This window comes from Euprymna scolopes, chromosome 31 (genome assembly GCF_053919585.1).
Source record: "Euprymna scolopes isolate OS-2025 chromosome 31, ASM5391958v1, whole genome shotgun sequence".
Taxonomy (NCBI): Eukaryota; Metazoa; Mollusca; class Cephalopoda; order Sepiida; family Sepiolidae; genus Euprymna; species Euprymna scolopes.
In genome coordinates, this window is record NC_136512.1 from 66,608,258 (window position 1) to 66,631,481 (window position 23,224).

Below are 23,224 nucleotides of genomic sequence, written 5' to 3' on the forward strand. Positions count from 1 at the left end.
ATGGAAAATAAGTAAACATTTACAGGAATTACATTGTTTAGTATCTGGAAAACTACTTGTTTGCTCCAAATTCAAAGGCGATATTCATTTTCAGCATGCTCAAAAACCTATAAAAGTTGTCTTTTTAAAGTGGACTGTTATCAATAATTTCCCCCATTCTTTATCTGTGCCTAAACCTAAACATAGATTCCATGAACAAAGCTTCGTTGTTAAAACTGCACACCTGTGGAACTCTCTTCCGTTTGCCTGCTTTCCAGCTGACTACAGTTTGATCGTCTTCAAGTTCAACGTAAACAAATTCTTGATGAGTCGTCCCCTTAAGTAATCTAATTTACCAAATTTTCACTATTAACGATTGCTTTGATATTGTCCCATTGATTACTGTACAATCATTAACCCATATCCTCGAGTGGCCTCTGAGCCTTGATAAGTGGTAACTCTTTTGTAGGGAAAAAAAAAAGTGGGAAGTAAAAAATTTATTTAAAAAAAAAGCTTTCAGACAGCCCCCCCCCCAAAAAAAAATTATCACTGGTTGGCCAGAATGTGGGTGTTCATTTTACACTAAATTTATATAGAAAAGTGGTCCCCACTTTTTGAAAAAGTAATTTCCTTATATCATGAAAACTATTTCTGTGCGCCACTTTTAAATGTTATATTCGTTAATTTTCATCTTATTTGTAGTTATCGTTTATGGATGAAAATAGTAGTCTGAATAATCCAAAATATCAATCGTCATCTAAAAAAAAAAATTCTTTACCTCATTTCACCATAATTAATTATGTTTCTGATTTTTTAAGATGGGGATTGATAATTCATATTATTTAAATCATTCAAACTACTGTTCTCATCTTGGGTGTTATTCTGATAACGTTTCGTACAATGTAACCTCTGACTTACTTCAGGGGTATTTTATCAAACTGGGAGGGGGATGATTCGTGTGGAATTTTGATGGAAACCCTCTATTTAATCTATGTCCGAGTTTGACGAGATGTACTTAAAGGAGGTTAGAGGTTGTACGAAACGTGAAAATAACATTCGATGAGAACAGTAGTCCGAATAATTCAAATAATATAAATTATCAATCCTCATCTCAAGAATTCAGAAACATGTAAAGAAACAATTCTGTTAACTTGGTTGATTTTATTTATTTCCTAATTGCATTTTCATGCCATTATAATATTCTCTTTCCAGCGATACCTTTGGACATCAAAGATGGGGAGGCGACGGCCCATCCCGGAATTACAGAAGGTAAAAAACATGGATGGTTCACCAGTACTGATGGCCACTAAAACAGAATCATCAAAGAAAAAAACTATACTAGAACAACGGCGACCAAACTCCAATCGAATGGTGACGAGAGCCAGGGGAAAACGTCTACTTTCAAATAGTTCTTCTGGAATAATAAACGATGCAGCAAAGCCTACCGATGAAGGACTTCAGAAAACATCTTGCGTTATCACCCCAAAAATGTTCTTCAGTAAAAGCTGTGAGAAAGGGACAGGGAAATCAAGAAAACCGGCCCCAAATGAGCAGAGTTCCATACCTCCAGTGAAGAAAAGCAAAAAGAGTACAGTTATCAGTGAAAATAAAACCGCAGCATCAAAACCGACTCTTCCACGAGCGACTAGAATAAAAAATAAGGGTCATATGACAGCCGAGGAGGTCATCAACGAACTCACAAATAATAAATCTCCAAGGAAACGCGTCTTGTTGCCTCTGAATAAAAAAGTTTCTGTTGACAAAGTCAACTTGGACAAAGATGTCGACAATTCAATCGAAAAATTTAGAATGGCAAGGAATAGTAAACAGAAAATGCGTTTATCACTTGCTGATATCGTAATGGAAATATTTCCTGATAGCCCCGAAGAAAAGTCTGCGGATCATGAAACTATTTCCAGTAATGCTTCCCGGAAAAAAAGTTCAACTACAAAGCTTCCGTCTACTAAAAAGGATCAACAAAAGAAAGTAAGTAGCATTTTTCTAAATTCCCCTTTTTATTTATCAAATATATATATAATTATTTTTTTTTACTATAATAATTATTAAATACCTACAGACACTAGTGTTTCATCCTTTCTGGAATCTTCAGTGCAGGGTGTCACGATTAATACCAGTTAAACGATTCGAACCCCGCATCACGAGACATCTCTGGCTCGATTTAGCGAAGACCTAATCCATTCGGCTACCATTAACCGCGTGAAATAACGTCGAATTTAAACATTTTTAATTTTAAATGTTCATTTACGTCAGTCAGAGAGTGATTTAATCGTTATACGATGATCTGTGCGTAAGAGCTAAATTGACCGACTTTAATTCAACTGAAAGTGCTCAACGATAAGAAACGAATTTCTTAAAGGGGCTGTCATATTCATATATTCTCACTTTATATATATATATATAGTGAGAATCTGTGAGGCCATTTCTCAACCTATATACTCAACAAATTTTTGATCTATAGATTTGAAAGTTGGTAAAATATTCAGTTGAAAACTTTTTAATTGGTTTCCATCCAGAAAAAGGGGGGTGCTAAGGTGTCAAAGTTAGCAAATTGGTACTTGGGAAGGGGGAGGGGGGTCAGATTTTTATCTATTTGTCAGCTATTTCATGATTGCGTATACACGGTCAAGAAACATGACAATTTTATGTTAAGAATAAGATTTTTTGAAAAACACTTAGTAAATGACGTGAGAAGCTGGTCTAATGGTTATCGTACTGGACTCAATGTCTTTAGGGTTTAGTTTCGATATCAGCTTGAGTATTTTTTTTTTTACTTACATGAAGTGAAGTGTTCAAAAAAAAAAAACAATATTTGCGTACACATGCCTCAGTCCATATTAATTAAAATATGACATTTATGCATATTTTACGACCAGGCAATGATGGTTGGCCTGCTAGTATATCTTCTATACATATAAAAGACAAAACGGGCGCACACGTTTTTATATATCCAGCAAAGGCTTTTTTTGCCCGGGTTCTCGGGGGGGGGGGAGTACTATATTTTAGAACTTTTTAATTTATTTTAGATTGTAATATGTACGATTTGCGAACGGAGATCGTCTATATCTTAGAGCGACTTTTTCAAAATTCACGCTATTTTGTTCTGTCGCATGTTTTTTTTTTTTTTTATTACATAGGCATCACCACTTATCAAGACCCAGTGACCACTTGAGGATAAGGTACAGTAGTCAATTGGACAATATAGTAATCGTTAGTAATGGAAATTCGGTAAATTTGTTAATTTAAGTAGAACGGCTCATCAAGAACTTGTTTACGTTAGACTTGAAGACAACCATATTGTAGTCAGCTGGAAAGCAGGAAACAGAAGACAATTCCATAGGCGTACAGTTCTAAGAAAGAAGCTTTGTTCATGGAATCTACGTTTTAGGTTTAGGCACAGATAAAGAGTGGGGAGAATTATTGATAGTGTTTTCAGCTAGACAAGTGTTTCTTGTGAAAGTTTGGTGAAGGGAGACCATAGATTTAAGCCCAGTCAAGCACTTGCCATGAAAATAACGATAAAGCAGAGACAAACTTGCAACATCTCTTCTGTGAGATAGAGGTTGCTGGTTTTCGTATAAATAAAGCGAAAGCCATCGATGCAAAGGTGCCGGGACGTCTTAGAAGCAATTAGCTTTGATCAATGTGGGGAAAACTCTTCATATCAGACAATTGCTATTCATTTGAGAGTTCCCACTTTTTCGGAAGAGCTTGGTTTTCCCAACATCGTGGGGAAACAAATCGGCGGAAAGCTTTCAACCAACCTTCATTTCTGCACCTGTGTGAACTCAAGTCCATTTTGATGGACATCTTTAAATTTGAACGCTTTTCACTTTCTATGTCTTCTTAGTGTGGCGGGAAGATGTCATTTTTTCTTTCACTTTCTTTTCCACCTTCGCATCATGGGTTCGAACCTGCCTGCCTATTAACACTTTTTTTTTCTCTCAACACACACCTCCAAACATCTGGGCAACGCCGGGCACCCCTGCTAGTCTATATATATATATAAAAGCGAAAATGTGTGTATGTATATTCGCTTTTTCTGTATATCCAAGACAGGCTTTTTTCAAAGAAGTGGTCGGTTGGCTCGCAACTTCTTAAAACTTTTTATATCACATATAAATAGAGTTAACAACGGAGCTCGCCTGTTTATTTAATTTGCTCGACTTCGGGAAGATAAATATTCAACAGTTTTCGCTCGCTGCGTGTGGATTAGGCTTTATCCTATAATAAAAGCGACACTAATTCTGGCTGTATTTTTCCGGTGGCGATCGCTGGAAATGTCCGAAAGCAATCAGCTTTGATCAATGTGGAAATATTTTCCTTATATCAAACAATTGCTATTCAAATTGGACACGTGGAGCCCCCCCCCCCCCTCAACACACATCTTGGGAAAATAAAAATAAAAACCCCGCAGTCAAAGTTGACCTCATTAAAACGTGCACCTAAAAAGTGTTCTTGCAGTAAATGAAAAACCCCGCAGTCAAAGTTGACCTCAGTAAGTCATTAAAACGTGCACCTGCCAAATCTAAGTAATTAAATAAATTCAAACGTGTTTCCGTTTGTATGTCGCGGTGCCTCAATAGTTAACGTCGCACGTTTTTTTTTTTTTTTTTTTTTTCACACTTTGCCTCAAGGGTTTGGGTTCGATCCTCATACTCTCCTACCAAAACTTTTTTTTACCCCCCATCCCCCCCCCCCCGTTTTGATTTACCTCCAAACACCCGGGTACACCCCCCCCCCCCATTAGTCTATTACATAAAAGGCAAAATGTTTGTGTTTGTATGTCTTGGAAAAACTTCGACAGATGTGTGACAAAATCGTTAATGTTTTAAAGCTTGGTCTCTTGGACAACAAATATCGAAAAGTTGGCCAAAGATATTAATTCCTTCACCCTCAACTAGGCAATTTTCTATAAGGAGGGGTTGTTTTTTGTCGACATTTTCGCAAGTCATTGACTCCGTTGGATTCACTACCCTCGACTACCAGTTTCGCGATGGATGCATCAGCTAAGGCGTTCGGTTTTATTTTTCACCTTCTTTTTCTCCTTCGTGTTATGGGCTTGAGCCTGCCTGCACTACAACTTTTTTTCACACCTCTCCCCATCCGGGTTGTCTACTGTTGTTTTGATCCCCCACCCACACCTCCCCACACCCCCGCTACTACCACTTTATACAACTTTTTTCTTTTTTTAATACCTCTCTCCACCCTTGGGGTTCCTTACTACACCACCTCTCCACACCCGGGCAACGCTGGGTACCCCCGCTAGTCTAATATATTAAAGACAAAATGTGTGTGTATGTTGGTATGTCTTGCAAAAACTTCCAAAAGATGTATCAGAATGTGACAAAAGCAGTCTTGTTTTAAAGCGCGGTCTCTCTGATGACAAATATCGAAAAATTGACCAAAAGCATTAATTCTTTCACCCTCAACTGGACAGTTTTCTACAAGGAGGGGTTTGTTTGTTTTTTTTGTCAACATTTTCGCAAGTCATTGTCTCCGTTGGATTAACTACCCTTAATTCGAATGTTCGCGACTAATGTTTTCGTGATGGGCGCATCAGCTAAGACGTTAGGTTTTTTTCACCTTCTTTTCCTTCTTTGCGTTATGGGTTTGAGCCTGCCTGTCTACTACCACTTATCTTTTCTTTTTAAACACTTCTCTACCTCCGGGCTGCCTACCAGGGCTCCTTACTAGACCACCTCTCCACACCCGGGCAACACTGGGTACCTCCGCTAGTATATATATATAAAAGTTCATAGGGCCTAAGCAAAACTGGGCTGAACTGCTAGTATAAAACAAATGGCATTTTGCATTTTACCTTTCAGTTTTACAATCAGTACTAGAAAGCTTCTTTTTTTTTTTTTTCTTTTAATTCCATATGTCATAACATCCTCATACTATATGTCACACAAAAGCTATGTCATTATGTTTCATCAACATAAATACATTATTTTGTTGAAAAGCAAGCCTATTTTAAGTGCATTCACTAACCTTAATTTATCGGTTCACCATCATTTTCCTTTTTTATTAAGTTGTAATATCCCTTCTTTTTTTTTTAATAATTTGTTGTCTCGGTCCCTTTCTTTTCAGGTAGTAACATTATTATAGTAAACATAAATCTTGCTTACTTGCCATAAGTATATTTTTATACTACTACTAAGCTCTATTCATGTAGTGAATACTGAAAATATGTCATAATGAGGGAGTAAATATGAAATAAAAAAAATTCAGGCAAAATGGAAAATTAGCTTATGGAATAATGGATAAGCAAGATAACATGCTAGTAAAAATGACACAAATACATCATTAAAGCTGAACCAAGATATTTTAGTCAATTTGTTCAACTATATTCATTTGTTAAACTTTAATAAACCTCATTTTACCAAGTGAATATGTTTGAAAAAAAAAAGTATATATATATATATATATATATATTTCACACTGTTCTGATCCTGACTTGGTTCCAATTGAAATGCATGGTTCTTGTCTTGAGAAAGCACCCTGCTTTGATAAACTTCTGGAACTGACCTTAACTGATCTGAAATGAAAGAATTTCGTCAGATCCGTTGCCAAAGACACTATAAAAATGGTTGGATCATACTACCGCTCCAGAAAGTATCGCACTCCCGACGCAATCCTCTACCTTTACAAATATGTCCTAAGATGGAATACTGTTGCTGCATCTGGGGAGGAGTAGCTAAGAGTACCCTTTTGGCCCTGACAGGGTTCAAAACCGGTTTCCAGATCTAATGGCAGGCTCTATGGACAAATTTATCTTTAGTTGACCTTTGACAACTAAATATTTTGGTTTATTAGCCAAACCCACATGATTTTTAGAATATGACATCTTCGTTCTGTACATCATAAAGATTTTTCTGTATATTTTTAAATAAGTGATTCTAAATATACAACAAATTTTATGTTGATACTTGAAAGTATAAACATTGTTTTCTTCAAATGTTTTTTTAAACAGCCTTTGTTAAAAAAAGAGTACATTGTTCTATTAAACTTTTATTGTTTAAATAATTTAACTTTGTTTTATTTAAAAAAAAAAGTTGAAAGATTTTTCACTCAATAGTGAGTTTTGGGGGATTGTCTGTGAGAGAAATGTAATCGGCAAAAGATAAGCGTTTCATTATTTCTAGTCACCACTTTGAAAAATCAAATGCGACTGTTTCACTCGCAATGTGGAGCCCTGAATGGGCAAAGCCCTCTTCTTCATTCTATTTCTTCTTTCTCACAGATAGAGTCCATCTCTGTTCTCTAGTTATTTTCATGGCAAGTTTTGACTGAGCTTCAATCTATGGTTGATTCTCGCAAAACATTCTCGACAAATACTTGTCTAGCTACAGCAACTGTTAATAATTTCCCTAACTCTCTATCAGTACCTTGAAACTAAACAAAAAATTTTGTGAATAAAGTTTCTTTTTTAAAACTGTCTCTAGAACACAATACCCTGGGTTTGCTTCCCGGTTGACTATAACATGGTCGTTTTCAAATCTAAGTTCTTGTTGAGCCGTCCTCTAAGTGTGTCAGAAACTTTGTGAAAAATATTGAATAATTCGACCCCCCCCTGTCTTTCCAAGCTTATAACTACTTGAAAAATGTAATTCAAACCCGAATTTTTGTTTTCAATTAAAGGAGCAAGGACCAAGGTTTCATTTAAAAAAAAAAAAAGGTTTTAAACTTCGGGCTTTACAGGTAAATTTCTAAAAAAACTACTTTTGTTTCTTTGTTTTAAATTTGAATATATTATTTATTGATCTTTTATCTTCAATTTGTGATATATAAAACTTTGGTGAGTAAATTATTTACTTTTTAATAGACATTTTAAAATGGGGGCGGCGTGAATTCTAAAAAAAAGTTTGTCTAAAATATTATATTCGGTTTATTTGAAAGAGCATAAGATTTCACATTGACCCTGAAAATATTGTAAAAATAGAATCAATAGAAAAATTTTGATAGATTTTTAAAGTTTAAAAATTGAAAAATACTGAACTCATAAAATTTAATTAATTTCATTACAGTTTTTAAAAAAATAATATTTCTATTACTTTTTATACAACTTTAATAGTTTATTTTGGAAGTATAATCCATAAAGAAAATAAACAACCCACTTTTAAAAGAGAAATTACGAGTTTTTTTATATTTTATTCGCAGTTTCGTGTTAGGGGTGTCAAAAATTCCTACAAAAATTCTGATACACATAGGCGTCCTCTTAAATAATCAGGCGCTGTTTTATAATTTGTCATTGTGCTGAGAAAGACAACTCTCGTTTACTAAGAGATTTGTTCATTTTTTTTGCATCTCATAATTTAGGACACTCAAACCAACAATACTTTTTATTAAATTAAAACAATTAAACAACTAAACAAATTAAACAATTAAACAAATTTTTAAAAATTGTTGCAGCTTTTTTATTATTATTATTAAAAAAAAAAGCTGCAACAATTTTTTTTTTATGTAACAAAGTTGATAACATTAATAATAGAAAATGTAGTCTTTACGCGACTATTAAGAGAATCGTTTCTGTTTTCATATCAGAGTTTACGATGTTAAAACCAACGAACCAACAATGTTTTCATTAGTTGAAACCATTTAAAAAAAGAAGCTGCGGCAACTTTTTTCTACATTTTTTATGACTATTTTTGTTTTTAATTAAAAAGTAAATGTTATGGTAAGGTCTTTAACATTGCGAAAATGTGACGATAGGAAATTATAATTTTTTCAAACAAAACTCTTGAATAAAACAGGGATGAAAATATGAAAAAAAAAAAAAAAAAAAGGCTGCAGGTATATATATATATATATATTATTATTATTATTATTATTTTTTACTGAAAAAAGATTATAATATTAATAAGCTTTAATGATTTGTTTTGTGTTTTTATTCATACTAGCATGTTACTACTTATCCACTATTCCACCAATATATGTTCAGTGTAGCTTGGTCGCCATATATATTTTATAAATTACTATATATATATATATATATATATATATATATATATATATATATATGTGTGTGTGTGTGTACGTATATATGCATGTATACAGATATGTATTTATATATATATATGTATGTATAATCTTTATCTGTGCCTGAATCGAAGCGTGGATTCCATGAACAAAGCTTCTTTCTTGGAACTGCACGCCTGTGGGGCTCTGTTCCGTCTGCCTGCTTCCCACCTGACTACAACCTGGATGTCTTCAGGTCCAGCGTTGGCAGGTTCCTAATGAACCGTCCCCTTAAGTAAACACTTCATCAAATCTCCACACTAACGTACTGTACTTGAAATAACCCTTATCCCTAAGTGGCTTCCGGGCCTTGATAAGTGGTGACCACTGTGTAAAAAAAAAAATAAAAAAAATGTTGAACTGCATGAAAAATATGAAATACACATTGAAGATAATCCAGTAAATGTTTATGAGCAAGATATTAGTTGCATGACAAGTTAACAGCAAACCAGTGCATAAAAGGAGGGAAGGGAGAAGTTTTATTGTGTTCATGTTTATACCTATAACTCAGGGTTTCCCACCTCCAATCATTGGTAATTAACAAGGATCAATAATTCAATTATAACGCATGCACCTCCTGATACACATTATTATTATTATTATTATTATTATTATTATATACAACTTATATTAGATTTGAAAATGACCATGTTGTAATCAACTGGGAAGCAACCCCATGGTATTGTTCGAGAAACAGGTGCATCAGAGGATATCTACTTTTATTATATTAATAGTTTTTTTAATTTTTAATGTTTTTTTTTTTTTTTTAATTAAATGGTCACTATTTATCAAAGCCAGATGCCACTCAATCTGATGCAATAATTGTTAAGACCAGGTTCAAATACTTGTAGGCACCATTCCAGAAAGGAGGAACGGTTTTCTTCATTGTGGTGATGGAGGAAAGTTTTATAAAAAAAATTATCACTCTTATATAAGAAAAGCAAAATTAAAAATATAAAGCACTAATTCCAATTTTGATCAAAATTGATTCTGATTTTGATTCTAGAAAATGTCTAAAATTTAAGTGTTATGCCCCCCCCTCCTTTTTTCCTCCTTAAAATGAATCGCCACTTATCAAGGCTAGATCCCATTCGAGGATAAGAGTTAATGAGACTGAATAACCTTTGAAGACGACTAAGCTGCAAATTTTTTTTTTTTTACTAATGAGTTGTCACTTATCAAAGCTAAAAAGCCACTTGAGGATAAAGATTAATTTAGTTTTTTGTCATGTTATTTCAATGATTTTGTTTCTTTCTTAATAAAAATATTTTATTTTTTTTAATTTAATTCACCCCCATATTGTTGCTTAGACATTAGGGCCTACTGTGAATTAGAGGTCATATTTATTGGGCCATCCTAAATATAGGAAGAGGTTTGTTCATATTACATTTAAAATTTCTGCATATTGATACAGTCAAAGAGAACCTTTCTACTAGTATGTGTTCTTGCTTATTCACTATTCCATAAACTAATTTTTCATTTGTATGTTCCAAACTTCATTTTAAAATCAATAGAAACTTTTTGGTACTTGTATAGTTTAATCAAGACATTAAAAAATAAAAATATCGGAAATATGTTATATTGTATGTATCCGTTTTGGACTAAAGTTCTCCGAAAAAAAATTTAACTTAATTTGATTGAGTAGTTTTTTTATACAGTGGACGAACACGTTTTTATGATGGCGCACTGAAGGTAGCCATGTTTGGATTTTTAGAACACTCCATGGAGAGATAACCCAATCTAAAGTGCGACACCCCTCTCCCTATCTTAAATCATAGCTTTTCTTCTTAAAAATTGAAACATGGTACTTTTTGATCGGTATCATAAATTGTTTTTTTTTTGTTTTTGTTTTTTTTTCGCTGTAAAAAAAATCTACTTGATCAAATTAAGTGAAATTTTTTTTTTTTTGAGAATTTCATTCCATAACGAATATGTATAATATAACTTTTTTTTCTTGGTATTTTCATTTTTTTTTTTTTTTTTTTTTTTTTTTTTTTGTCTTGATTAAACTGTACAAGTACTAACTTTTTTTTTTAGTTGGGTGGGGGTTAAGGGTCGTCCTATTTTTAGAGGAGGTGGTGGCTCCCCTCAGAAATTAATAAAACATAGTTCGATTCTTGTCCAGAATTCCCCTTACATTAAAAACACAAAAATAAAGAAAAATCTGTATGATGTACATGTGACAAAATGAAAATATCATTCCGAAAATCATGTAAATTGATCAGATAGTTTTTTTTTTTTTAAATATCATTTGTAAGCAACAAATAGGAATTAATAGGCATTACAACATTAATCTAGTAAGTATGAATTATTGTTGAGTTATCTCCCTCGGCAGATGCTGATGGCCCTAGTCCAAATTTGTGTTCGTAGAACGTCATCTGTGGACCATTTCTCACCAATATTAATGATTGCACATAATAATTGAATTGGGGAAAAATAAAAAAATGAGACTTACTTCAAGCAAAGTCCCCCAACAATTGCTGCGGGCCTGTCAGACTAAGCGGAGAAGACTCAGATTAACCCCTCTTTTGAACTTTTATAATAAAAATATGTTTACAAAACAAGGGGTTTACCACTTAGTCTGACAATCCGCAGCAACCGTTGGGGACTTTGCTTGAAGAAAGCCTGTTTTTTTTTTTGTTTTTTTTTGCCAGAAGAAAGCTCCCTTTGTTTTTTGAAATTGTCTTCAAAATGGCCGATGAAACAGTCACTGCTTGGATACTCATAAAATTTGATTTTCTTATTTAAAAATAAGACTACTTGATCACTTTAATAATCCAAATGATGCAAAAATTTAAAAACAAAAACACAGGCGTGGAATACTTGAAATCATTAATGTTTTTAAAGTCTTGATGAGCGAATTGAAATTAAATGCTTGAATCAAACATAGCTCATTACAGAAATTGTTCTGTAGTTTTTCTTCCTATAGATATACAAACGAACATTCATATATATTGTATAAATGTTTCAAGGATATGAATTCTCATTTTATATATATTTATATATATCTACTATCATATAACAGGAACTTTTTTCGTTGTGAGTTCGTTCCCTATGGACTTGAAAATGGCTGGATCGATTTTTATGAAATTTTACACAAAGGTACTTATGTCTCTGGCAGTGTTCTTAGATAGACTGTATTAGAATGCCTTTGATAAGTATCAATAATAGAAAAAATCTAATGAAAGAAGGAAGAGGTGATTTTGACCAAAGTGAACACCTTACACAGCCTAACATTACAAGTGCATTTGAGAAGTTTTATTACCACACAAGCTGAAAGGCCGGATATAAATCAACAATAAGTTCTTTGATATAACAGGAGCGGATTCCAAATGAATGTTTCTGTTTCAAGCAAAATTAAACCATGATACCTGACTTTTTCATTTTGAACTTTAATTCAAACCATTATATATAAAAAGAAATTTTATAAAATGAATAGGTTCTTTACATTACACTGTAAACTACAATGTATTGTGGACTAAGTCACTAGGAGGAAGCTTAATCAATCAATTTGATTGAAAAATGATCAATTTCACCAATGTCGCTGACTAAATATATAGGAGTATAAAACATTCATTGATTATCATTCTATCTCAGTTAAGATTGTGGCAAATATTTAATAGAATTCACTTTAAGAGTCTGCATCTGTCATTATTCCGCTTTTGGCTGTCTACATTTTCCCTCTTTCATACACATAATTATCTACTAAAATAATAAAAGCTCCCTTAATCATTCTATGAAAATCAAACGTGGGGTGGGGTGGGGGGAATAACTCTCAAAGCTTAAATAAATAAAGCTTACTTCTGTTTCTGAACACAGCTGATGTTTGGATATAATAATTAAAAATAAATTAACTTTAAATAATATTTATAAATAGAACAATACTATTACAACAAACACTAACATGGAGATAATTATCAGAATTGATTTTCTTTAATGTAATAATCAAATGAGGTTACTTCTTTAATGTAGATTTACTTTGAATACATAGTATATATAGAAATTATGCTGGAATAAAAGTGTATAAAAACTGATGCTGATGCTATTCTCTATCCATATAAGAGCCAGGTACGTCCAAGGATGGAATACTGTTGCCACATCTGGGCAGGAGCTGCTAGAAAGGACTTGTCCTGCCTTGATAGAGTTCAAAATAGACTTCGTAGCCTCGTAGGAGATGTTCTTTTCTCCTCCTTGCAACCTCTATCTCACAGAAGAGATGTTGCGAGTTTGTCTCTGATGTATCGTTATTTTCATGGAAAGTGTTCAACTGAGCTTCAATCTATGGTCCCCCCTCGCCAAACTTTCACAAGAAACACTCGTCTAGCTGTAAACACTATCAATAATTTCCCCCACTCTTTATCTGTGCCTAAACCTAAACGTAGATTCCATGATCAAAGCTTCTTTCTTAGAACTGCACGCCTGTGGAATTGTCTTCCGTTTTCCTGCTTTCCGGCTGACTACAATATGGTTGTGTTCAAGTCTAAAGTAAATAAGTTCTTGATGAGCCGTTCCATATAAGTTATCAAATTTACCAAATTTTCATTACTAATGATTACTATATTGACCAATTTCTACTGTACACTCTTTAACCCTTATCCTTGAGTGGCCTCTGGGCCTTGATAATGTGGTGATGCCTTTGTAAAAAAAAAAAAACAAAAAAAAAACCATTTTCAGTATGAAAATTAATTTGTGAAATGATGTACCTTTTGTACATATTAATCAAATTAACAAACAGGAATACAACATTGTAATACATATATGAATATATATATATATATATATATATATATATATATATATGTGTGTGTGTGTGTATGTATAAGACTAAATTTTAAAAAAATTTCTTTCATTCTAGGCTTCCAGCGACGAATGGGATCATTCCTTATTGCTTCTGACGGATGATTTTAACAGTTCTGGAAATATTTATGATTTTGAAGAGTTTCAGATTGATGCAAAAAGTTCTACCAAGAAATCTTCCTTGAAGAAATCTGACAAGAAACAATCTATCAAAAAGACTGCCGCTATGAAGGCGGTTTTCAATGGGAAAATAAAACTAAGCAAAGAACAGACATCTCAAAAAAAGAATAAAAAGACAAACAATAAAACTACAAAGACAAAAAGCGTTAAAGTTGTTAAGAAAAAGGTGAGTGCTGCAGTCCCAGTTGGTAAACCTGCAGTTGAACCTCGAGTATCTGTAGAAAGTCAACAAAGTCCGGATAACATCGTTTGCCTTTCCGTATCTGACGACCCGTTTCAAACGCCAACTGTTCAAGTTTTGAAAGAAGCTACAAGCAATACGGAGCTCGAAAAATTAAAAGCTACAAAACATATTGAAAATAAGATAGCTTCCAAAGTGAATCCAGGGTTGCTTTCTCCAGATTGGCCGCATTTACCCGATTTGCCGTCACAGAAGTTTGTAAAATTAAAGCGGGCTGTGATGGAAGGACCGACTGCTGCTGATAACCTTTCTGAAAACAAACCAAGGTCGATGCTGATAAAAACGTCTTCGGCATTTAACCAGAGTGTGTTGGATATGTCATCTGTAGATGGCAATTCCAGCACAGAAAATTTGAAGCCGGCAAAAGTGTATTGTAAATTGTCAGAAAAAACATTAGCTGCCGACCATCGACCCATTGATCTTTTTACTTACCCCAAACCCTTGCCAGTTAAAAAACCTACCACCAAAGTGAAGAAAAGCAGTAAATCTATTAATCCTGTTAAGGAAACGCCGAGCAACTTTCAGGATTTTATGTACCCCGGAAGCATAGAACGTTTTGTGAACAAACCAATCGTATATGATACCTTTAAGTCACCTCCTACGCAAATGCTGCCCAAATATTTACACGCTGCGACTTCGACTCCGATCACAGCAGAAAGCAACTGTTGGCTTTTACCAAAATCGTTAGATAAGGAATCGGCATCTATTTCTCCAGTAAAAGACTTTCAATCGCCTTCTTCCATGCGGACGTATGAGCATAAATCCAGACGGAGCAGTTCCGCTTTCCTCTCCATCACTAAAAATGTGGAAATTTTTGCCGATGGTAAGTTGCTCTCTTTGCTGTTTTAATTTTTTTTTTTAATGCTTATCCAACAGATAAAAAAAATATATAAAAGGCAGTTGTGTGTATGTTCAACTAAACATCGAAAACTACTAAACAAACAGCCATAAAGTTGGTACATTTCTTTGACTCAAAACTCGTAATGATTTCATCAATGAGTTTGGTTTTTAAGCCATTTCATGTACTAATGGGAAGTAACTAATTTTTTTTTTATTAGGAGTTACTTCCTTTATGCCAACTCATTCTTTGAAAGAATCTATATAAATGAGAATTGTATGTGTGTATGTCCAAAGAGAAAAATGAGCCAGGTAGAAAAGAAAAAGTAAAGTGATGAGAGAAGATAGAAAGACAGATAGAGAGAGCTAATCCTGCAAGTAATAAATAAATATCCAAAGAAACATGTTATTTTTTTTTTATGAAATATATATATAATGAACAACAATTTTGCTATTTTCCAAAGTCAAAGGTTTTATTCAAGTTACCAATTATTTTTCCCAAATAAAAAAAAAAAACGGTAAATTTTACAGATCTGTTTGTTTATGGGAACACTCAATAATTGTATTCCAACCTTGGCTGTTTTCTTCCATGGACTTGTAAAAAAAAAAAAAAAAGTGTTTAAAGAGAAAAAAATGCATAACAATGTAATATGGAAAATTCAGGAAGAAGCAAAGAAAACTTATGTCAACTTGCATTCTGTAGGCAACCATTTTGTTTTAGCATATATACTTTACATCTTCAGTTTTATCAAAATAAATTTTAATCCACCTGATGACAGAAATGAAACCAATTGAGCTACGACCTTTGTGAATCATTTTCTTTTCTCCCTCTGTGTACTTAAAACTAAATAGAACTTCCACAAGAAAATTTCTTTTTTTGAGAATTATTTGTGGAACACAATATCATGGAGCTGCTTTCCAGATTACTATTAGTCTTCAAGTTTAATATAAACAAATTCTTTTAAAAAGCTGCCCTCTTAAATAATCAAACTCTGCCAGATGTTGTTTCACTGCCCCCCCCCCAACACTAACCCTTATCCTTGAGTGGTCTTTGGGACTTGATAAGCAGTGACTAGTTAGTATATTAATTTCCACACTCACCCAACCCAAAAATGTTTGAAAATTCACAATCTCTTCAGCAATGCAATTGTATTTGGTAAAAGATAAACTTAATTGTATGCCTGACTTGGCCACCAAGTTTCAGTTGTAAATATCCAACAGTCTTTGTTTTATTGCCATTAAATGATATGTTGCAAATGTACAACTGTTGCAAGTGGGTGTTGACTGATTTTAGTATATGATGGCTCTTTTCACTTCAGGCATAGTCTGGGTCTCGATTATCATCGAGATGACATTGGGAGTAAAAATGGAGTGTGGGGTAAACCTGGCTGGTTGAGATAAAGACCTGGCTATCTGGTTTGACAGTTAAACATTTGACTCTTTAGCCGTCCCCATAAGTAATCAAATTCTACCCAATTTACACTATTAACGATTACTATACTATCACCTTATATTCATTAATCCTTATCCTCAAATGGCTTTCAGGCCTTGATAAGTGGTGACTCCCAAGTAAAAGAATAAATAAAGTAGATGACGGTATCAGGGCTCTTCGAATATCTTTATCTTTAGTTGGCCTTTGACAACTAAATATTTTTGTTTACTAGCCAAATAGAAAAGTTACTAGCCAAACCCATATGATTTTTAGAATATGACATCTTCGTTCTTTGACGAGTGTGTGCATCATAAAGATTTTTCTGTGTGTGTTTTTTTATGAGTGTAATTCTAAATATACAACAAATTTTATGTTAATACTTGAAAGTATGAATATCTAATTTCTTCAGATATTTTTTTAAACAGCTTTTGTTAAAAAAAAAAAAAAGATTATATTGTTCTATTAAACTTTTATTGTTTAAATAATTTAACTTTGTTCGTTTTATTAAAAAAAAAAAAAAAAGTGGGAAAGATATTTTTCACTCAGTAGTGAGCTTTGAAAGAAATACAATCGCCAAAAGTGTTTCATTATTTCTAGTCACCACTTTGAAAAATCACTCGCAAATGCAACTGTTTCACTCGCAATGTAGAGCCCTGGGTATATACAATTCAGTAGAAAGTGCCTTCCACATGCAGTATTCTGATTGGATTACATACTAATCACTCCGTGCAGACTAATAAACCTGCTCAAATGAAAATAATCTGAATGCACGTTTGCATATAGGTTTCACATTGTCCGATTATTCAGTATTGTTGTTCATCTTTCTGACAATGTGCAGCTATGCATGGAGTAATTATATTATAACGTTTGAGATTGAATGTTATCCAAACCAAACGGAATGATTACTGGTTGTGGTGTTCAAAAGCCCCCAGTAAGAGGATAACCAATTTATATGCCAGAAGTGTAATACAATAGATGTGGATAACTTGGATGGCAAAGCTGTTTATGTTGTCGAGATGTTTTTGTTAGGTTCGTGTTACCAGTGGAGCACCAGGTGGAGCAGGTGCTAACGTGATTGGAGTAAATTCAGGGAACATCAACCATTACTAACCAGCAGTGTTGCCGCTGTGAATCAAGGAAATAGTAAATCAGTCTATTTTTTTTTTTTTTTTTTTTTTTTTTTTTTTTTTATACATTTTCTTTCTTTGAAGATTGTAACACTGGGTATGGTGCAGCCAAACCAGCTGCCAACATTGTCCTGCTTTTTATTGAAACCAACCAAGAGCTCTTTTTAATATCCTCGCTGTTCCCTTAAGTGCAATTGTCTGGATCTCTTTTGCGCTTGGTTCACCAGGAAGTTAGGTAGAACTTCAGGTTCTTCTCCATAAGCCCTGTAGCACCTATAATAACTGATATGATCGATATCTTCCTAAGATTCCTGTTTCTTTTCATATCATACATGATACCTTGATATTTGGTCTGTTTCTCCCTTTCAGCTCTGTTCAGACCTCCATCATTAGGGACACTCACTTCAACCAAGGTTGCAACTCTCTCTGACTTATTCCATGTGTATGCAATGTGTTGTGATGTATGAAAGTGAAATCTGGCCAGTTAGGGTTGAGGGTATACGTTGCATGGATAGGAATGATATACGAATATGTCATGTGAATCTAAAAGACAAGTTTAGTCCTGATGACCTCAGAATAAAATTAAATCTTGATAGTATGGAAAGATGTGTGAAAAACAGAAGACTTTGATGATATATCCATTTTGAAAGAATGTATGAGAGTTCTTGGGTTAGTAGATGTAGAACAGTTGAGGTAGCAGGTTCAGTTTTCAGAGAAAAAACATGAGAGGAAATGATAAAAAAAATTTGAGAGGTGAATAAAACCTTTGTTGGAGATAGGTTAGTTTGGAAGTCAATTCCTTTAGAGCTGTCAAACAGATGCCAGCTTGTAAAATGGGCATTAAATAAAATATGATACTGATGACATTAAATGCATTTTTTCTTTTAATATTTAAAAAAAAATTTCATGCTACTTAAATCATCTATTATATAAAGTAAAGTCGGTCTATTTATCATTTCTTTGTTATCAATAGTTTTCTTCTTACGAAATCACTATTAGATTTTGATTTGTCAGCTTTTCTTGTGAATCGTTGCAGCAATTTGTTGAGAAGAATAAAATGTAATTCGATTTCATTTTTCGCAGAAAATACCTTGCTCAGGTCCCTATTTCCTTATCCTCTTTTATTTCTTTGTGTGCCTAAAACCAAACAGAATTTCCATGAATAAAGTTTCTTTTGCTAAATTGTTGTAACATGTTAAGAACAAAATGTAATTCGATTTAATTTTTTTTCCAGAAAATACTTTGGTCATTTCAAAATTGCTATCATTTTTTTTTTTTTTTTTGCTTCTTTAAAATGTGGGGGAGGGAGTTGTAACTCTGTATTTTTTGATATGTATTTATTTCCCTTTGATTGGAGAAAAATAATATTAAAAAAAAAAAAAAAAAAGAACAGCAATGCAAATTGCAAGTTAATTGGGCAATGTTGGGTAGATACAAAGCCATGTATTTAAAAAAAAAAATTTTCTTATCCAGATGTGCTTTTTTTTTTTCTCTTTTTTTTTTTTTATTTTTTTTTATTTTTTATTTTTTTATTCATTTTACAAAGGAATCACCACTTATCAAGATCCAGAGGCCACTCCAGGATTAGGGTTAATGAAGGTGTGGTAGTCAATGGGACAATATTGTAGTCATCGTTAGTAGTGGAAATTTGGTAAATTGGATTACTTAAGGGAAACGGCTCATACAGAACTTGTTAACATTGGGCTTGAAGATGACCATATTGTAGTCAATTGGAAAGCAGCCAAACGGAAAGGAGTTCCACAGGCGTGCAGTTCTAAGAAAGAAGCTTTGTTCATGGAATCTACACAGGTAAAAGGGTGGGGGAAATTATTGATAGTGGTTTCAACTAGACGAGTGATTTTTGTGAAAGTTTGACAAGAGGAGACTATAGATTGGAGCTCAGACGAGCACTTGCCATGAAAATAATGATAGAGCAGAGACAGGCTCGCACCATTTCTTCAGTTGGAAAGAGGTTGCAGGGAAGAGAAAGGGCATCTCCTACGAGGCTACAAAGTCTATTTTGAACTCTGTCAAGGCAGGATAAGATGCTTCTAGCAACTTCTGCCCAGATATGGCAACAGTACTCCATCCTTGGACATATTTGGCTCTTATACAGGTAGAGAATTGCATCGGCAGCGAGATATCTACTGGAGCAGTAGAATGATCCAACTATTATTCCAGTAGTATTGGCAACAAATTTGATGTACGTATTGCTGAACAGTGGTAAAACAAAGATTGTTGACCATTCATGAGTCTAACGGTAGAAAAATCCGATATGAGATTGAAGTTTATATATATATATAGTTGGATTGCAGAAAAGATTGTGAATTTTATTAACGATTTCACAGGAGGTGTTTTTGTATTTATGCATAAATATTATTGTCAGAAATCTGTACATTTCTCTTTGTATGTATGTTTTTTTTTTTTTTAATTTTTATTCTTAATTAATCCCTTATTAATGCTTTTTTATTTATTTATTTTTTTTTTTTAGAGCCAAAAGAAAATTTGATGAAAGAGGACACAAAGAAATTGAAAACCAAGAAGAAAGATGGTCATTTAAAAAAAGCAGTAAGCATTATTTTATTTTTATTTTTTACTTAACAAGCAATCTTTAAACAAAAAATTCGCAATAATAACATGCAATAAAAAATGAACGTAAAATCTTTAAATTAAAATTTCCACTTCAAAGTTCCTATGATTTTACAGTTCTTATATCAGTAACACTTCTTTGACATTTCTCATTTCGCTAACACTTTTTGTACTGAAGCCAAAATCCATGTTAATGTCTTTTTTCTCATTTCTTGGAATCTCTCTCTGGTAATAGAAAAATGATCCAAAAAGAAATAACTATTGTAGAAAAAAATATTGCGAATATTAAATGTAGTTGTTGCAAGCAAAAATTAGAAGTATCAATCAGTGGAGAGAAACTTTGAATCATAAAAAAAACTTCAATTAAAGAATGGTAGTATTAATCCAGTCAAAATCAGCAGTGGCTCTCATGTCAAGACGAAAAGAAAAACTATTGAGTGAAAAATTTAAAAAGATTCAATTTATTTTCTACTAGCCTGGGTGCCTGGCATTGCCCTGGTGTTTGGAGGTGTGTGTTGAGCAAAAAAACAAAAAAAAAAGTTTTAGTAGGCAGGCAGGCATGCTTGAACTTGTGACGCGAAGGCAGAAAAGAAAGTGAAGGTGTGTGTAAGGGTGTTGGTTGAACAACAAAAAAAAAAAGAAGAAAAATTGCAAGCACAAAAAAAAAAAGAAGAAAAATTGCAAGCACAAAAAAAAAAAAAAAAAACCCGTTAAGTCGCGTCGAAATGACCTTCAACAGTTGCGTATGTGACAAAAGTCACATGTTAGGAGATGTGTGCTTTTGATCATGGTGTAACGGAACTGACAGGTCAAGAGGTCAGAAGATTAGATTGAAGAGTTTGAGTTTGGTCACGAAAGTGAGCAGACATCCTTCAGAGCTAGGAAGTGGGGCTGGAAGAAACAAGCATGGACTTAGTCATTTCTTTTTTTTTTTTTTTGCATGATGCAAAACTCAAATTTACATATGTTAAGGCCTAAAACTGCACTGTTTGTTCATTTTCACCAGGATTTGACGTCCCCTGGGGGCTAATTGGGGGGGGGGGCTGAACTTAGTCTTTTTTTTTTATGCCTCATTTACTGTGCATTCACAGGGGATCATGCATGCTTCATTTGTTTTTGTTTTGTTTTTTTTTTCAACTACAAATAAAACTGAAATCTGTAGATCACTCTCCTTAAATGTATTTTTACATTTGTGAAAATATATGCATAAGGGTATGTTTTACTGTCCACATTCCTTCAAAAAAGTGGTCAAAAATCAAATACATAACAAATGTTATCAAAAGCAAGATAAGTTACTCTTCTACCTACCTGGACATTTTTTTTTAGTAGTTTTGCTCTCTTTAAAACATTTAACCATTTAATGAGAGCAAGAAAAATTGCTGCGCACTTGGCTTGTAAAAATCAAAATTTTTAAAATGATTTAAAACAAAACAAAATTATACAAAATACTGTTAGAAATCCACCCTAAATGTGGGTTTTTATGGTAATCCAAAAAGTGATAATAAAAAGGACCAACTCTATCGCTAAATATTTAGAGATTAAGAAAAAAGAAAAAGGAATCTGAACAGAATCAGTAATTGTATTGGAATCGGTAAAAATATACAATGCCAATATACAAATCAAATTTTATTCATTACTAGCCATGATGTCCGGTGTTGCCCGGGTGTTTGGAGGTAGGTGTTGAGCAAAAAAAACAAAAAACAAAGGTAGGGTAGGCAGGCAGGCTCGAACCCGCAACATGATTGCGGAAAAGAAAGTGAAAGAAAACCTAATGTCTTACCGCTATTTCATAATGCGACCGGAAGTTCGGAACGTTAAAATCAGACAAAAATCAATCAAACCGATAAAAATTGCTCGCAAAAAAATCGACCCCTCTTTAAAGAAAACGTTGAGGGTGAAGAAATTAATGTTTTTGTCCAATTTTTTTATATTTGTCATCTGAGACGTTAAGCTTCAAAATGATACCGATCTCGTGAAAATCCGTCATCTTTGTCGAAAGTTTTAGTCAGACATACAAACATAAATACATACAAACATACATTTAAACAGACAGGTGAGATTTATATTATAGATTTAATCCGATAGTTCCCAAAAATGTCTCTTCCTTTTGTACCGTCATTTTTGTGTTCATCCAATTACATCTTAAAAATTTCTCTATTTCTTAAAATTTCTCTTCAGAAATTTTTTTTGGTGTGTGGTTTTCATTTTTGTATTCATCCAATTGCAACTTAAAAATTTCTATTCCATTTCTTTAATTTTCTCTTCTATGGTAAATTAGCAACATTTTCTAAAAAAAAAAATCTATGACTCTATTAACAAAAAAAAAAAAATGTTCAATAATTTTTTTTTTTTTTTTTAATTCTCCATCTTGACAAATAATTTGTCAGATTGAAAAAGAAACGTATTTTAAAAGAGTTTTTTTGTTTTGTTTTTCAGAACAAAAAGTTTGACGAATGGGCCAGTAAACTGAGTAACGAGTTTGACGAAATTGAAAACTTCGAGTTGAGCATTGAAAATTGAAGTATAACCTTCATTCATAAATTTTATATGTTAATAACTTGTATCATGATAAAGTTTTTAATAGAATGTTAGACCATATTTATATTTGAACATATTCTGGCACAAAGGAAAAAAAATTGTATATACACTTTTTTTTTTTTTTTCCTAGCAATTGCTAGATTTTCTGAGGTTGGAAATGCCTTGAGGTGATCAGTTTACTTTACTAAATTTATCTGAAAAATTTTTGTTTCTTTATTCTCTTTGCTTATTTCAACTGTCAGTAATTTAGGTGCTTATTCAACTTGTCACTTATGGGAACAATCTATATATATAAAAGGCAGATGCGGCGCGCACATTTTTGTATGTCTTGAAAAGGCTTTTTTCGCTGTTGGGGTTGGGGGGGGGGCTACTATCGCTTAGAAGTGTTAATATACCCCCTAGATAATAGTATCTAGGATGTTTTTTATAGAAGTTTTAACATTGTTTGTTTTTATAATATTCAAA

The 23,224-nt window shown here is 33.1% G+C and overlaps 1 protein-coding gene across 1 annotated transcript in view; it reads left to right on the plus strand.

The window, feature by feature from the left end:
* LOC145255780 (uncharacterized) overlaps positions 1–22,963 on the plus strand; it is a 41,967-nt gene extending 19,004 nt beyond the window's left edge. Inside the window, exons 2-5 of the mRNA XM_080114448.1 lie at positions 1,192–1,965; positions 13,874–15,059; positions 20,124–20,200; positions 22,658–22,963. Of these exons, the coding sequence (XP_079970574.1) occupies positions 1,213–1,965; positions 13,874–15,059; positions 20,124–20,200; positions 22,658–22,741 (2,100 nt within the window). The 5' untranslated portion in view covers positions 1,192–1,212 and the 3' untranslated portion in view covers positions 22,742–22,963. The remainder of the gene's footprint in view (positions 1–1,191; positions 1,966–13,873; positions 15,060–20,123; positions 20,201–22,657) is intronic.
* Positions 22,964–23,224: the final 261 nt, after the last annotated feature.